Consider the following 17,380-nt stretch of genomic DNA (forward strand, 5'->3'; position numbering starts at 1 on the left):
CCACCACACTTCCACCTGTTAGTTAGGATACTAAACCCCCTAGATTTTGAGCCTCCCGATGCGTTGGGGGTTGTGGGGTACTGGGGTCGCTTGGGCCCATCTGTAAGGGTGTTAAATTCGCTAATATATTTGAACTCCACGGACATTAAGTTTTTGACCTTTTTTGAAATCTATGAACAACTGAAAGAAATCATGGTTTTTAAATTTACAAAAAAAAACAAAAAACAATAGTTTTTAACATTGAACACGATATATATTTAATGACCTACTTGCCTCCAGTGATCACCACACATGCATGCCCACGTTGCACCCCGCAGCCCCTGCCTACCTCCCGCCACACTTCGATTCATTCGCCAGCCACTACCGTCGTTGGAAATGACGCACCAAGCTGCCGAGAGCTCATCGACGTGGAGCCGGAACGGCACTGCACATCCACTCGTATATAGTTCGATCAGCCAAACCCTACGGCCCACGCACAACTCAACTGAACCGAACCGTGAGACCACACCCCATCGCACAGACCAGACCACACTCCTCATCGATCCCCTCCCAATTGAAACCCTCGCCGCCATCACCCACCATGCCGCCGCCGCCACCATCACTGCCGGGTGAGCTCCTCGAGGAGATCTTCCTCCGCCTCCCGCCGGACGAGCCCGCGTGCCTCGTGCGCGCCTCCCTCTCCAGCAAGCTCTGGCTCGGCCTCCTCTCCGGCCCTCGTTTCCGCGGTCGCTACCATGACCACCATGGAGCTCCTCCCATGCTGGGCTTCCATCGTGGTTTCTGGCTGGAGGGCTGCCACCGTGGCGAAAAAGGTCCCGTCCCGCGCTTCACGTCCACCGTGAAATTCGGCGCGCGCATTCCCGACGATGAATGGGACGACTGTGACTACTCTGCGTGGGACTGCCGCCATGGCCGCGTCCTTCTTGGGGATGCGCGTAACTCCGCGCTCCTCGTCTGGGACCCCATGACGGGCTGCCGGAGGGGGCTGGACTGGCCCAACCTGGTGGACGACAGCCGCGGGGTTGCCGTGCTGTGCGCCCTTAGCGGCTGTGACCACCGCACTTGTCACGCGGCTCCCTTTCAGGTGGTTTTTGTCGGCGTGGAAATGGGAGAAGATGAGGATGATGATTGTGCTGCATTCGCTTGTGTGTCCTTGCCAGAGACCGGTGACTGGAGCAAGCCATGCCCTCCATTGGATCAGTGGGGCCATGCCCACTTCTTCATCTTCCAGCCGATGCATTCATCAGGCCAATCCCCCTGTCCTCATCCAAGAAGAACTTCACTTCATGATTCAGTCTCTTAAAGATGATAGTGAAGAAATTCTCAAGTATGACTTGAGCTCTAATAGCTTATCATTGATTGGTGCACCGATTCAGGATCCTGAAATTGTCAGTTCCTCTATCCTCCTGGCGATGGCGGATGGCAGTTTGGGGTATGCATATGTCAACGGATCAACCCTCTACCTGTGGTCAAGACTCAGTCTGGACACGGTCCGGGCCGGTCCGGTCCCGGTCCGAGCCGGCGTTTGGACCGGCCGCCGGCGGTCCGGTCCGGACCGGACCGAACTGTCAAACGAGCTAGTATTCTAGGACCGGACCGTTGGAGTGCCAGCTCGGTCAGGCCCGAGAGGACCGAATGGACCGGCCAGCTTTTAGCTCCTATTTGTTGCCAGGCAGTGTATATTTGCTCCTTTTAGGTCGTATTTGTTGCCAGGCAGTGTATGTTTAGGCATCTGCTAGTTTTGGAGAGTAGATTAATCAAAAGTACAACAACAACACTACTGTTACCTACTACCTAGGCTGTGTTCTACTGTTTAGGCATCACATACTGACATGGATGTAATATGACAAGTCATCAGTGATCACTACAGTTTTCAGATAAGTTTCGACCGAAACAGCAGAAATATCATAGCCACAAACAACTAATTTGGACAGCAAGCACTGGACTAAATTTGGACAGCAAGAATAACTAAATTTGGACAGCATTTCCTTTGTTTTTTGGACATCCACAAACTGATTTTGACAGAAAAGATGGCACAAATCAGGTTAAGCACAAATATCACATCCACAGACATAAGGTCTTATCATCATCGAACGACACGATTACAAACTTGCATTGACAATTCCAAGTCCATGTCAATTGACAAGTTGAACATAACACAAATGAGAGGTTCATCTCCAAGCTAGCAGTGACAATTCATAGTTCATGACTTGAAAGGTTCCAACATAACAGAAATGCAAAAGTAGCCTTCACATGAGAAAGATCACTTTGACATTCATCTCCAAAATAGCAAGATCAACATCCACATGATGAACGTCTACAAGTAAGATAAGCAACATTCACATAAATAATACTTGGTATCGTATGACAAGTGAAACATGTAGGAAGAATAGTTACCAATCATTGATCTCCTCCACCACAATGGGTAACTTGATGTTCTCAACATCATCCTCTTCATTCTCATCCCTCGGCTACAAGTGTGGAAGTTAGACAAATGCTCACATCACAAACAACAAGACCAAAAAAGCAAGAAAAAAGGTAAGGAAAAGATGGCAAACATACCACCAGATTCAAGTCAACATGAGCACCCTTGGTATAACTTGCACCACAAACTAATGCCTCCACCATAACCGGTTTTAACAAACTCCTATAGTCAACTAATACGACACAAGTTGACAAACTAGTTTGAGGATGAGAAGTTGACAAGTTTATAACCAAAGTTCAATAGTACGAGTTGACATACCTAAAATCCTTACGGTCGTGCTGAAGGTAGATTCCGAAGACACGGAGGTAGCCGGGATAGTAAGGAACCTCCTGGCTATCTTGGCCATAATTGGGTACCTAGGAGCATTGTCTTTCCACCAACCAAGAAGATCAAGAGCCTTGTTGCGAGGGGCAACCTCATCCTCTAAGTAGTTCATCAACTCACTCTTTGATATTCTTGTTGAACGGGACGATAAGAAGGACTCGTACCCAGCTTGAACCGGGATACTAGGAATGTTTGCAAGGACTGGAGCTGTAACTAACTATTACCACATAAACCTGGATAAACTACCTATCGCCCTTAAATTAGTAGTCAATTGACCAGTAAAGATTAACAGATTTCTTACGAAATCTGAAACATAGCAACAGCATCAGATTGTAAGGGGCTATTGATACCGCTCAGCATAGGTTAAGTTCCAAAAGCAATTAAAGGTTGCAAGCACTTACCAAAGTATAGTAAACCAAACAAGCTATCATATCTGTTGATGGTTCACAAGCACAGTGGGGAAAAGGTGCCTATTGATTACTAGTACTTCATTCCCCTTCTCCTTCACTACATCTCCTGAAACTCTTGACTAATTATCTCCTGACGACTTATCAGGTCAAGCAACACCTGGTGCCTATATGCCAAATCCTGGGAATGCATCTTTCAGTGCTACAACTCAATCCTCTCATGCACAATTCCCAGGCATGTTAGCATGTACCATCTGCAGCAGCCTCCCTCAATCGTAAGTCCACATCCAATGGTACAGGTTAGAGAAAGATTACCTCTTCCTATTCATGGCGCTCGGTGAGGAACCAGGGAAGGACGGACCGACGGCGTGCTGGCCTTGCTGCCTCCCCGATGTACACGTGCTCCTCCAGCTCGGACTCGGATGAGATGGCGCCGTCGGTGAAGGGAGAGGCCGCGGGTCAGGCTAAGCCGCGGGCAACGGCGCCGTCGCCTTAGGGTTAGGGTTAGGGATAGAACAGAGGAGGCACTGCCTCTGTTTGCAGAAGGAATCAAGCGAGGAGGGGGAATGGAACAAGGGGGAGGGGGTTGCTCGGCTCGGGGGCTCGGGGCCTCGATCTGTTACACAGTTTATGGGCCTTGCGCCATCGGTCCGCTCGGTCGGCCCGGTTAAAGACCGGACCGGACCGAACTTTTTTCGGTCTGTTTTGCTGGGCTCGGACCGGCATATTTTCCTATCGGGCCTGGACCGTGCGGGCCGGTCCTAAACGGGCCATGAGTGGGCCACAAAGCCCGCTCGTGCCGTCCAGGCTGAGTCAAGACTGATCGATTCCAACGGAGTTGCCTCATGGAGTCAACGTACAATTATCAATCTCATGAACCCTCTCCCCATACAAAATCTTGTGGAAACAATTAGAGTAGTTGGAACCATGGAGGGCGGTGATGTCGTTTTCGTCACCACGGTGCTGGGCATCTATGAGATTAATGTCGATTCGCAGCGATGGAAGAAGCTAGGGAAGAGAGAAGATTTAGATCTGTGATTCCATACATGAGTTTCTACAATCGGTAAGGTATAGTTGTATTTATATGTCATTTATTCTGATTTGGGAACACCTATTAAGTTATACACCAAATAAGTTAGTGGAACAAACAAAACGATCGATCTCGAATCAGATATAAAGTTTCATTTCAAATGTTCCCAAGCAAAGTTCTGGTGATTTGTAATTACAACTAATTATGCTAATTTAATTGGCTATTTATATCGTATCATGCCATCCCCTTTTTGGAATCACACCGGCAAATTTATGTTTGCAGAAAGGGTGATGCCCAGTGACGTGGCACATTGACAAGGTATGGTTGAATATGCTTAAGGGCAGGAGGCCACTCTCATCAACAGGAAAGATGACAAGCTTAGGCGGCATGGGTCTTGTGATGAATTATATCACTACATAGCAGCCCTTTGGGTGTAGTGGTGCTTGCTTGATTTCTCATACTGCTTTTAGCTTTTTTCAGTAAGCTTGACAGTTTCCCCATGTTGTTTTCGTGCGTAATTGGATGATGGATTATGTTGTAAACTTGTAATGAACCTTCAATTCTTGCAGCAGTAGTAGTAACCATTTGCTCTGTTGTATAATTTGATTTGAAAATGCAGCTGCGGATAGTAGCTTAATCTTGTCATTTTGAAAATTCTACAGTTTGATGTCTTGCAATGAACCTTCAGTCCTGCAGCTGCATTAAGAACCATGTGCTTTGTTGTTTCATTTTCTTGACAATGCATCTGTAGACAGGAGCTTAGCCTTACCATTTTGAAAACTTTACAGTTTGCTCTCCCAAATCTGAATTCATCTCTCATGAGTTCATAATGATGACGTGTCTAGAGCTAGTGGTTTGTCTCGCTCTAAAGAAGTAGAGATGGTGATGGTTTGTGCATGCTGTCTCACTGATATGCCTTTATTAATTTAGTGAATTTGGTTAGCGTTTGTTTTTTTAGGAAAGCAATGTTACTGACGAAGTGACGAGTATCACATGTAAACTGGATTTTGAGATACATGTTCAGGTAAGTACGGATATGGTGTTGTATTGCTGCCTAATGATCTTGGAAGTTTTTGTTTCGTTATCCGTTGCATATTTTTGGCCTCCAGTGCACAAAATGTATTTGCATGATTTTTGTCGAGAATTTTTACTTTTCTGAGTAAGATTGGTAAATTTTTCATGTCATCCATAAGGACTATCCTATATGTATCTGCATGCAGTACCATTTAAAGAACTATATAGTTTGTTCTCCCGGCTTCGGTCCAATCTCTAAAGTCCTCTTCCAGAGTAGGTTCGGATGATCAGCACAGCATGAGGGCTTGTCCTGAGCTAGGATTTTCCGCCGATCAAGAGATGGTCAGGGATTGTGCATGGCTTGATTATAAATCTTAATTACTTTCTGAACTGAAGTATTGAACTAATACTACATGTCAGGTGTTGTTATTACCGCAGATTTTTTTTACTTTTCTAGCAAATTAATGTTACTGCAGTTATCTTGCCATTGTTTTTTGTTGCCATATTTTTCCTATATAAGAGTAATGGTACTTGTTGCCTAGATTATAAATGCAAATTCATGTTCTTGCAGTAATATAATCTCTACTACTATTAAAAGAGCAAACGTTTTCTTTCTTACGGACACCCGGTTCAATGTACACTGGTTAATTATGGTCATTGGATTATCTAAGTCAATGAAATCTAACATATTAGGTTATTCTAACAAGATACCCTGGGTGCAATTAGCAATTATAATAGGAAGACGAATCATTTGCGGACGAAAATCAATTTCCACGCCCCACTACGGCAACTTCGCTGTACGCAAACCCCGAGACCCCCAAATCATGGTAATTCCCCGTCCGCATGCTCCGCTTCGCTCGAAGATGCGCCACCCCGCATCCTTCCTCCCGCCCAAGGAGAAACCCTAACCCTCGCCTGGAAGGAGCAAGAGCGAGAGCGCGAGGGAGAGCAATGGATCCTTCCAAGCTGGGCAAACTACGTTCGTACGTGGAGGCTTGCAAGAAGGTCCCGGCCGTCCTCGCCGCCCCCTCACTCACCTTCTTCTGCGACTACCTCCAATCCATTGCCGCCGTCGGCGCCTACGGCAAGCCCACTCCCAGGTTCCGATCCGCTGCCCCTTCCCTTTCTCCGGCCCCGATCTCCTCCTTCCCTCTTCTTGATTGTGTCCGACTGCATATTTAACTCTCTTGCACCAACAGGCTCCCGTCAGCCATGTCCCCTCCATTGCCCGGTCGCCCATTGGAGCACGGACCCGCCTCGCACCTCCTGCCACCCGCCGCCAGTTTTCCAGGCAGGACGCCCTTCTTCCATGCTTAAGGTGAGGAATATTGATTCTAAAGGAAATATGCCCTAGAGGCAATAATAATGTTAGTATTTTATTTCCTTATATCATGATAAATGTTTATTATTCATGCTAGAATTGTATTATCCAGAAACATAATACTTGTGTGAATACATAGACAAACTAAGCGTCCCTAGTATGCCTCTACTTGACTAGCTCGTTAATCAAAGATGGTTATGTTTCCTAACCATAGACATGTGTTGTCATTTGATTAACGGGATCACATTATTCGGAGAATGATGTGATTGACATGACCCATTCCATTAGCTTAGCACCCGATCGTTTAGTATGTTGCTATTGCGTTCTTCATGACTTATACATGTTCCTATGACTATGAGATTATGCAACTCCCGTTTGCCGGAGGAACACTTTGTGTGCTACCAAATGTCACAACGCTGGGTGATTATACAGGAGCTCTACAGGTGTCTCCAAAGGTAAATGTTGGGTTGGCGTATTTCGAGATTAGGATTTGTCACTCCGATTGTCGGAGAGGTATCTCTGGGCCCTCTCGGCAATGCACATCACATAAGCCTTTTCAAGCATTGCAACTAATGAGTTAGTTGCGAGATGATGTATTACGAAACGAGTAAAGAGACTTGCCGGTAACGAGATTGAACTAGATATTGAGATACCGACGATCGAATCTCGGGCAAGTAACATACCGATGACAAAGGAAACAACGTATGTTGTTATGCGGTCTGACCGATAAAGATCTTCGTAGAATATGTGGGAGCCAATATGAGCATCCAGGTTCCGCTATTGGTTATTGACCGGAGACATGTCTCGGTCATGTCTACATTGTTCTCAAACCCGTAGGGTCCGCACGCTTAAGGTTTTGATGACAGTTATATTATGAGTTTATGAGTTTTGATGTACCGAAGTTAGTTCGGAGTCCCGGATATGATCACGGACATAACGAGGAGTCTCGAAATGGTCGAGACATAAAGATTGATATATTGGACGGCTATATTCGGACACCGGAAGTGTTCCGGGTGATTTCGGAGAAAACCGGAGTACCGGAGGGTTACCGGACCCCCCCGGAGAAGTAATGGGCCTTATGGGCCTTAGTGGAGAGAGAGAAGGGCAGCCAGGGTGGGCCGCGCGCCCCCTCCCCCCTGGTCCGAATTGGACTAGGAGAGGGGGGGCGGCGCCTCCCTTTCCTTCTCCCTCACCACTTCCTTCCCCCTCCTAGTAGGAGTCCTACTCCTACTAGGAGGAGGACTCCTCCTTGGCGCGCCTATAGGGCCGGCCGGCCTCCTCCCCTTGCTCCTTTATATACCGGGGCAGGGGGCACCCCTAGACACACAAAGTTGATCCACGTGATCATTTTCTTAGCCGTGTGCGGTGCCCCCTTCCACCATAATCCTCGATAATATTGTAGCGGTGCTTAGGCGAAGCCCTGCGACGGTAGAACATCAAGATCGTCACCACGCCGTCGTGCTGACGGAACTCTTCCCCGACACTTTGCTGGATTGGAGTCCGGGGATCGTCATCGAGCTGAACGTGTGCTAAAACTCGGAGGTATCGTAGTTTCGGTGCTTGATCAGTCGGGCCGTGAAGACGTACGACTACATCAACCACGTTGTGCTAACGCTTCCGCTGTCGGTCTACAAGGGTACGTAGATCACACTCTCCCCTCTCGTTGCTATGCATCACCATGATCTTGCGTGTGCATAGGAATTTTTTTGAAATTACTACGTTCCCAACAGATTCCTCCTCTTCCAAATTCATTTTTTAATGTTGATGAATTACCCCTTTTAATTGTTTGGTTATGGTACTCTTTCACTGCTTGTGATGGATTTGATCGTGATTTTGGCATGGATATGAGATCTCTCCTTCTGCTCCTTCCAATATGTCAAATTGATTTTCTGTAGCTGAGTTGATCTTCTCATCTGGCGGGCTCAAGCTCCTCGTGGTCATTCGAGCTGACCTCCTCGCCTTGATAGGTGAGATTGATACTGAAATTGCCATGCTTATTTTTGTTTTTACCTCACTGAAGACATAAGGAGGTTTAACCAAAGAAGTCTCCGAGTTGGTTCTCGGGAGTAATTAGCACTTACAAATATGTATCTCTAATTGAGTGCCACCGAATATTTTTCCTGGTACTAACCTAATGATCATATATGGTCTTGTTTTAGGATCCCCCAGCAGATGAACCAGAGGTACTTGCAGGAATTCCTCTCATATTCGGACTGTGCTAAGCTATTCAAATTTGACTTTCATGATTACATTCATCATTTTGGACGTACCACGCCTGGTGATAAAGGAAAAGGAACTGTATTGTTATTCTTCATGCCCAAACAATTAGAGTTTCTCATCTCCTTGAGGGTAATCAATTCTACGCCGAGATAATATGGCCTTTCTTTCCCTCTAAAGTTAGCGAAAATCACATATTTAGTGTGTCTGCAGGCAGCCAACATTCATCTCACAGAGCACGAGTTTAATAACAAGAATGTGCCAAATCTGCAAGCACATTTTGTAAGTGCATCTTTTACAATATAGTGAAGTGTTCCAATCCAGTATTTATTTCTGTCCTTTTTAGTTGGTAATCCACATTTTACATCCTTTACAATATGTTGACAAGTTACAACTGAATTTATTGAGCAGGAGAAAATCGTTGGCGATAGCGACTTCCTACATCAGTCGGCTCAACCAGCCTATAGATTCTACATTCTACCATGCGACTCACACGCCATGAAAGACATCTTTAGTGTTCATGGTCTCAATTTGAAGGTAAAATGCTTCTTGAAGGTTTTTGTGGGATCTCTGTATTTTTTTTATGTTTTGCTGGTTTACAAGTCACAGTTATTTTGGATAGCATGTAGAAGCAACCTTGTCTTTTTGTTAATATTTCGGTGAGCATCTCCCAGAATTACTTGGCGATAGTATTTTCATCACCGCAAATATTTTTGTTTCATGAAAAGGTTCTCCTGTTTATCTTGTGTAAACTAACTTCACATAACAAATTTGTTTTTAATGTCCAATTCACTACGATTTGCCAGGACGTAGGTGCATCATTTTACTTTAGCAACCCTCCAAAAGTGGAAATTGGCCTGGAGTGCAGAGTTATATGAGGAAAATGTGTTATAACAGAATTGCTGGTTCTAGACAGAGGCGAAAGAGGCACTGCATCACTGCTGCAAATACTTAATTATAACAGGTAGTTTGCTAGATTAAAGAGAGCCAGATTCCTTCGGTTGTTTGTTATGACACAAATACAAAAGCTGAAATGATTTAATATATGGACCAAATCAAGGACATAGTTCAGCGGATGGGATAAAGCCATACAAAGTTACATATACAAGTAATTGTTTCCAATCTTTCTATGAGCATTAACCTGAGTTAATATGGAAAGTGCTCGCCTATGTGATTACCATCTTTTTTCCTCATCTCCTTTCTTTAACATGTTACAATTGTAAATTTGAAAGGAAATTGATCTTTTTAACTCTTCTTCGAAAACAGGTGGCCTTGAATTTGGTAAACCTTGCATGCGTGTCCCTATTTATTTTGAAATTTTGGGCAAACTCTGTATGGTTTTCTGTTGGACAACATCGACGAGAAGGCAAGATGCTAAAGTATTTAAGGTTTGCGCATTACCTCCTTTTGATTTAGGTGGAAATTAGTCCATGGACCAATTCTTTCTTTTGATGTTTTATTTTTGTTTTTCTATTGTACCCTAGGAACTAGCATATTTTTTTACAGGATTGATCGATTTGTTGATTTATTTGTTTTATTTTGTTCCTGTAGTTGTAGTCTAAAGTGTATAACTAGAATGCTTCATTTAATTACAAGGTCAATTCTAAAAAAAGTAATTACAAGGTCAAAGTTTACACGTGCAGACAAAACACTGAATCTATACTAGCCTACTTGTACACCCAGCCTAAATTTCCTGGTATATTTGCATATGTTTCTTGCTTTCTTAGTGCTTTACATCATTGAATGTTATATCAGTTTTCTTCTCTTGTTTGTCCCTACAATATAGTGTATGAAGGTGATAAGCTGGTAGATGGCTGGAATACCCTTTGACTTGGTTCTAAATCTTAGATGACCGCTGGTAAATATTTATATGGTTTAACATCCCAATGAGTCTTGTTCTCATCTAGATTGTTGTATTCTCTGATAATGAGTTGATCCAAGAATTAACATGATATTTTATCTTCGTATAGGAGAAGAGAAATTCAAAAAAAAAATGGTTAATGAAGAGGAATCCAGTGCCATGTCATGTGGATCTCAAGAGCTAAAATGAAATATGTGTCAGCCTCTCATGCCTAGACTAATTATCCTGATGGTCCAGTCCATTTGGAAAATCCTCACTGGCATCATGGTTATGAATATGCTTGGTGGAAATTATGATGTGATATTAAAATTTTGCTTTAATAAGAGGTGGTCGGGTGTGAGAACATGCATGTATAGCTCAGGCTCCACGTTGTTTCCTGATTAACAAAGTTATGATTTTTCACTACCGAACAACAACCTATCTAAGAAAGTAATCCTACGTTTGGTTAGAATATTTTTGTGAAAGATGTAATGTGTGTTAGTCTTGAGGTGCGTTGCACATGCACGCTTACTAGTTATATTAACTCTTCTCATGTCAGCGGAGCTTAAACCATCTTTTAGTGCTTAGTTGTGTTTGAGAAGGAAATTGTTTGCTGGCATCTTTTTGGAGAGGTGAACGTTGGTACGAGTAGGCATTACCTTTCAGTTATCTTGCTGGTAGTTTCTTAGAAGCTTCAACTTTCAACTATAGGAATTTAGGCCAGCCCCAAGCTATAGATTTTTATTACTTGTTTTGTTCTCAGAATATGGAATCTATTTGTGCAATCTAACCTACCTCTCCTTGCTTTTGAGGATTTTACTAGAACTGACATAAATGTTCAGTATCTGGATTTGGATGTTCAGTATCTGCCATAGTTTATTTGGATGTTCAGTATCTTATTTGGATGTTCTGTTTATCTGGCAGAGCATGGCCAAGCTGGCATGTAAATAAGATTTTTACCTCCAAGAGGTACCTAAATCTGGATTTTTACGTGACAGTTTGTGCACTGCAATGTACAGCTGACTTGTACTTGGACTTCTAGCTGTCTATAGTCCTTGTACGTGTATATATATACATATCGTTTAACCGTGACCAGTGATGTGCAGTTCAGAACGCAAGAAAATGAACTATGGTCTGAAGTTCTTTGGAAATCCACCATGATGATGTTTTTTGTGCTGTGTTTGCGTATCATTGCACTAATCTGCTTTTTTTCAACCAAGGGGCTGTAAGCAATAGATGGTCTGGTTTGCCAGTTAACAAGTTCTTATTAGGTAATTGTGCTTGTGTACCACGATGAGAAATGGGTCAAGTAATTTTAGTGTCTTTTCCTTTTGGATGAAGAATCTTTGCTCCATGAAGTGTATGTGTATACATCATGGTTGCTTCAGATTTTGAGTTTGAGCTAAGTTCGTTGCTACTTTTGATTTTGAGTTTCGGCCCAATGGCTGGCCTTTCTGCTTGGGCTGGCGGGAGAAGCTGTGGTCAGGCCCATGACAGGTCCAGTTGAACTTAAGTCTCGCAGCAATCAGCCGGAATTGCCAAAAAAAAAATCAGCCAGACGAAGGAAGAGGGATGAGGTCCGCTTGGTATCCTCGGAACAGCCGTCGTCCTGATCGTCCTGGTATCCTTGGAAGATAGGATTTTTAGGACCCGGGTGTCTAGACACCCTCTTATCAGCACCGTGCGTTCAGAAATGGTTTCCTCGAGATTTGTACCGTGTCCTCAAGCAGGAATCTGATTAGCAGGGCTAAGCGGCGCGAGGCTCGTAACATTTGAAGCAAATATGACCTAGCCTAGCACTGTTCCTTCTGAAAAGAATCTTAGCTAGCTGCAGTTTATAGGCTAGATGTGACAATACAACTTTACCAGATACGTAGCAAATTTGGAATAAGAAAAAGCGTGGGCTGAGGACCTGCATGAAATCTTACTCAGACAACAATAATTTTTAATTTGCAGCTGGACACTTGTCGGAGGACGGAATACATGATTCTTTTTCATTGTATAATAATGAAAGATAGCTCAAAATGCATCTCGTACCACTGCTACTGGAGGCTATCATGTCTGACCGTGTACCTGTCTCACTTGTTCATGGCTCAACTTTAGCACAGTACACTACCTGTGCGGCCGATCATTGACAATCTGCATGACTAAACGTTTCAAACCAGGAACTATGGGGCGCATCTAGATCAAGCAAAACATGTACCTGATACATACAATGTACGTTGACCCTCCGTAAGCTTGACTGTACCAGGTACAAACAGTGGACCCGTGCATACTTGTAGCAGGTTCCCCATTCACACCCAACGCTGATGAAGCAAGAAGGTAAAAATCTTGATATAAAACTGCCACTGATGTGAAACCCCGACACCCAGCATGCACCTTTCTATGTGTTGTCTCTTCAACTACACCCGGCCTGACCTGCTGCCCGGGCTACCATCCTGCTGTCCGTGACAACCTACCATGCCTACTCAGTCTGCTGCAGCCTAGGACCGGCCCCTGCTTTACTCTGCAAATTCAATGCTTAATTCACATGACAACGCAAGTGGCCTGGTGATGTATAGGCCTGGGCACGAATCTTTAAAGCACTGAACGCACCGGATAAGGGGGTGTCGGGACACCCGGGTGCTATGGCATCTTTTCGATCCTTGGAATACTGCATAGAGCTGTTAATGCATTTCTTCAAGTTTTATAGCACTCGCATCGACAATGTTGAGTATGCTGAAGGGCAGGGTGCGACGTGGATGGATCTGCTGAACGCAAGCTCACTTGGGCAGTTTTAGAAAATCTAGGAACTATGTTTTGAAGCTTCAAAATTTTCTATTAAAAGATAGCACTCACGTACATAGGGTAGTATAGCATTTATGTTCAACTTGTCATGATAAAATTTGCTAATTTGTGCTTTTACAAAATTTATATACATAATTTCTATCGAGAATTTTGACTTTTGTAAGTTTGGTAATTTTCTCTTGTCATCTGCAAAGTTTGCTCACCCAGCTTGGGTCCAATATCTAAAATCCTTTCCCAGAGAAGGTTCAGATGTTCGGCAGAGTATGAGGGCTTATCCTGAACTATGATTTTGTGCCGCTCAAAAGACAGGATAGCTGCTTGTGCATGGCTAACTATCCTGTGAACTGAACTAGGATTATAAATTGTAACTAACCTTGTAAAGTGAACTAGTACTACATGTCAGGTATTGTTGTTACTGCAGCAAATTTTTACATTTTGCAGTACTTACTGGTGTAGGAGAAAACTTACTTGGCATTGGTCGGCAGGGAAGGTGCGTGCTTGAGGAGCCAACTGGGGGTGGGGGGGGGGGGGGCGTTGGAGCGGCTACTTGGCGACCCGAGTTACCGGCTGCCATGAGCGGTGCTCTTCCGATGTGGGCTTGTCATCGGGCAGGAGTTTCACATGGTCCTCCTGCCCGGGACGGGCTGCTGCTCATGTAAGTCCTGGCGCATGGTCACCCTGGAGTCGGGGTGCTCGGTTCTGGGTCCCATCCATCATGCCAAGGTAGGTGTTTGCGGTTCGGTGGGGAGGCGTCCTCACACTATGGCGTCGGTGAAGGTCTGTGGTAGTGGTGGGTGGGGCTTCATGGAGCCGGCAGGTGGATCGGTGCCTCTGGCCGTGGACTTGGCATCGTTTGAGTTGTTGGCTCCGCGACTGCAATCGGCAGTTACTAGGTCATGTTAATCCGGTCCACCGGGATTTGTGGGGACTGTAGCCGTGGACGCCTCTATGGTGGTGGCGCTGACCCTTGCTCTGTGGCTGATGCTGGGCTTTTCCTGTCGCGGTTAGTGCACCATGAAGCACGCGCTTGGCGATGTCTCGGGGTTTGGATGCCGGGGCGTCGACCCTGGATGGCGGTTCACATGGTTTGCTCTCTAGCGGGCACCATGGCGGTGGTGGTGGCTATGTCTCTTGGTTGTGTGGGCGGCGAGAGCTATGGCGGCGGGTGACTCGGGCGTGCTCTATCGTCTCTCGCAGTGATGGCCCTCCTATCCGGACCTAGGGATCTGATCTCGTCAATCTTATCCACAAGACCTCATGGTGGCACGCGTGGGTTGCCAAGTGAAAACTCTGCGCTTTGGTGCCAACGACGGCAGCGCTTGCGGCCGCGCCATTCTCTTCTTGAAGACGCCGTTGTCAGGTTCCTCTCTGTGTCTGGTTCCGAGTGAAAACCTTTGCCCTCAGGGAGTCGGCAGCGGCGACGTTTCGCATCGTTATCCCTCTTGGGGGAGTTGTTGTGGAGCATAGGTAGTGTAGGGTGTAGGATGGCGTTCTACTCAGTTCTTCCCGTTTTCTATATCGGTGGCGTAGTCGTGTGCGTCTCACGTGATCCGGTTATCCGAGGATCGGCGTTGTATAAGGGCTTCACATCACTTTGTATCGTTCGGTTGTGTACTCTGGTGTGTGTTTGCTTTATATATAAAGCGGGACGAAAGCCTGTTTCGAGAACTTTTCTTAGTAGGCAGACTAATGTATAGGACTTTCATGACATATTTTTGAACACACAATAGAAGTATTAGCTTTGAGAACGAACTCTATATGGGAACAAACTTCCTAAAGATTTTGCATGCGTGTCTTTTCACGTAGGTGCTAAGGACGCGCTACTACGAAAGTCCTCTTCTGCTCCCGAGCTCGATGAATTACAATCTGATTTTTTTTAAACTCAGAAAAAACATCTGTAGCAAACTTTTTAAGTGTTTTGGGCGCTTGAAAATTTTCATCATGAAATGACATTGTGGAATTCATGAAAAAAACCAGCACTCCAAAATGCTTTCGAAAATAACATTTTTGGGCAACGGTTTTTCCTTTTTTTTGTGTCATGACTTTCACGAATGTCATTTCATGACAATGTTTTGCAAGCACAAAAACATTTGTCAATGTTGGCCATATAAATAAATTCAGAATTGTTTGATTTTTTTATTTCATTGCTCATCAGGAAGCATTTGAGCTCGGGAGCAGATACTTCTCATTCCTACTACTATCGGTTATGTTTCTGGAAAGGAAAAAAAAACATGAAATAGACATACCAACCATAGTATTGGATCTGTTTATGAAAGGCCAGTCCATTTGCTACCTCGTTTAAGCATTTTTTGCAATTTTCTTTTTCCTCCTATGGTTCTTAGGGTTTCCTTCCCCGGTTTCCTGTTTTGGTTTTCTCATTGTTACCATAGATTTCATTCACATGTTTTCTCTTTTCGTTTTATTGTTTTTCCCTGTTAATTTTTCTGCTGTTCTATATATTTTTTCTATTCCTTTCCTAATTTATTTTCTAAAATATTAATATTTAATAGAAAATTGAAAACATTGCACGGGCCTGTCCGGCCGCGCCCTAGTGGTTGCATCACCACTGACGCATGTGCCCAATAGTAGAAAGACCAATGCTAGCCGTGACACGTGTCAACTGTACCACTACTTCAACGTGTGCATCCTCAAAAAGAAACGAGGGAGCCTCAGACGTAGTCTAATTTGCAGGGGTAGACAAAGGTTTAGCACTACATAAGCGACTTGATGCCAACATTAGTCTCTGCTCTTTTGCTCTATCTCGTTCATCCAAACATTTCCCATTTATGCATGTAACGTTGACAGTTGCACGTGAGAAGTGTATAGCTAGATGACATTGAGCACTTATAATTCATAGACCAATCTTCATATACAAAAAATCATCACACATTACAGATAACAGAAGAGATGAAATACCCACATCTAGACATCCACGATGAGAACTTGTACATAAGCTGCAAGTCGCCATTGCTGTGCAGGTCAACATTTATTATGTAAAAAGTTCTATAGATATTTAGGGAAATTTTATTTTAAGTAAGTAGGATGCTATATCCATGAAGTTCCGAACAAGAATGGGCCCACCAAGTAATTGTGAGCCACGCTAAACTTGGACAAGGATGTATGAGCTGCACCAGGGAAGCCGAAATCAATCCACTGACAGAGCATTAACCACCAGTTACGACTTTGTTGTCCCCGGACACGACATGGTTGCTCCCTGATACAACATTATTGTTCCCAGTTACCCTATTGTTATTGCCGGATACAGTATTGTTGCTCCCAGTAACGACATGGTTGGTGTCAACTATGACATTGCTGCTCCCAGATGTGACTGTGTTGTTGCTCCCAGAAACATTGTTGTTATCCCCAGATATGACAGTGTTGCCGTTCCCAGATACAATATTGCCACTCCCAGATCTGACACTGTTGTTGGTCCCAGTAATGGTATTTGGTTGTTGTTGTTGGAGTGTTCTTCTATTGCTCTTCACATACAATAGCAAGTTAATGAAAGCAATACGTCCACAACGGTGAGGCCCTTGAGCAGTGTCAAACCCTTGGGTACCTCACCAACCAAATGAATTATTTGAGTGATCGAAGTACCTCCCGGCGAAGCCCCGCCGCGAGTGGAGGTCGTCAGGGTGGCACGTGGCATAGGCCGCCGGCAGGAGAAACGCCAAGAAGGCGAGCAGCAGGAAGCATTTCGTCATGGACTCAGCTGTGGCCTGTGGTATGGTATGTATACACAAAGCATGGACTCAGCAAGAAACCAGTTTGGGATGCTGGTGATTCTAAGTGCCCTTGGCAAAAACTGCTTGGGTGGTGCACCTCATCTTATACTCGTGCATGAGTGTGTGTGTAACCATGCGTTGCAAGTACGTACGTGCTAGTCAGTGGACACAATAGTCAGCGTGCGTGCGGAGTGCCAATTCAAACTTTATTTTCTTGCATTTTTCGTGCA

The 17,380-nt window shown here is 44.6% G+C and overlaps 2 protein-coding genes and 1 pseudogene across 2 annotated transcripts; 2 read left to right on the forward strand and 1 right to left on the reverse strand.

Moving 5' to 3' along the window:
* Positions 1-580: 580 nt before the first annotated feature.
* On the forward strand, positions 581-1,303 carry LOC147992814 (uncharacterized). Its single transcript, XM_087539147.1, has one exon. It carries the CDS (start codon positions 581-583, stop codon positions 1,301-1,303), a length of 723 nt encoding a protein of 240 aa, XP_087395273.1.
* A 4,908-nt stretch (positions 1,304-6,211) lies between these two features.
* On the forward strand, positions 6,212-9,753 carry LOC125533138 (DEAD-box ATP-dependent RNA helicase 27-like; annotated as a pseudogene).
* Positions 9,754-16,589: 6,836 nt separating this feature from the next.
* Positions 16,590-17,129, reverse strand: LOC125539323 (uncharacterized). Its single transcript, XM_087541418.1, has 2 exons — positions 17,023-17,129; positions 16,590-16,902 (listed from the first exon to the last, which is right to left on the reverse strand). Exons 1-2 carry the CDS (start codon positions 17,127-17,129, stop codon positions 16,590-16,592), a joined length of 420 nt encoding a protein of 139 aa, XP_087397544.1.
* Positions 17,130-17,380: the final 251 nt, after the last annotated feature.

The sequence above is a fragment of the Triticum urartu genome, chromosome 1A (assembly GCF_056163025.1).
Source record: "Triticum urartu cultivar PI428250 chromosome 1A, HENAU_Tu73, whole genome shotgun sequence".
Classification (NCBI taxonomy): Eukaryota; Viridiplantae; Streptophyta; class Magnoliopsida; order Poales; family Poaceae; genus Triticum; species Triticum urartu.

Excerpts from the sequence above, each read along its gene's own strand:
- LOC125539323 (XM_087541418.1), bottom strand. The coding sequence starts at position 17,129 with ATGACGAAATGCTTCCTGCTGCTCGCCTTCTTGGCGTTTCTCCTGCCG. Across the intron at positions 16,903-17,022 it reads CGGCGGGGCTTCGCCGGGAG|CAATAGAAGAACACTCCAAC; the intron begins GTACTTCGATCA and ends GTATGTGAAGAG.
- LOC147992814 (XM_087539147.1), top strand. The coding sequence starts at position 581 with ATGCCGCCGCCGCCACCATCACTGCCGGGTGAGCTCCTCGAGGAGATC.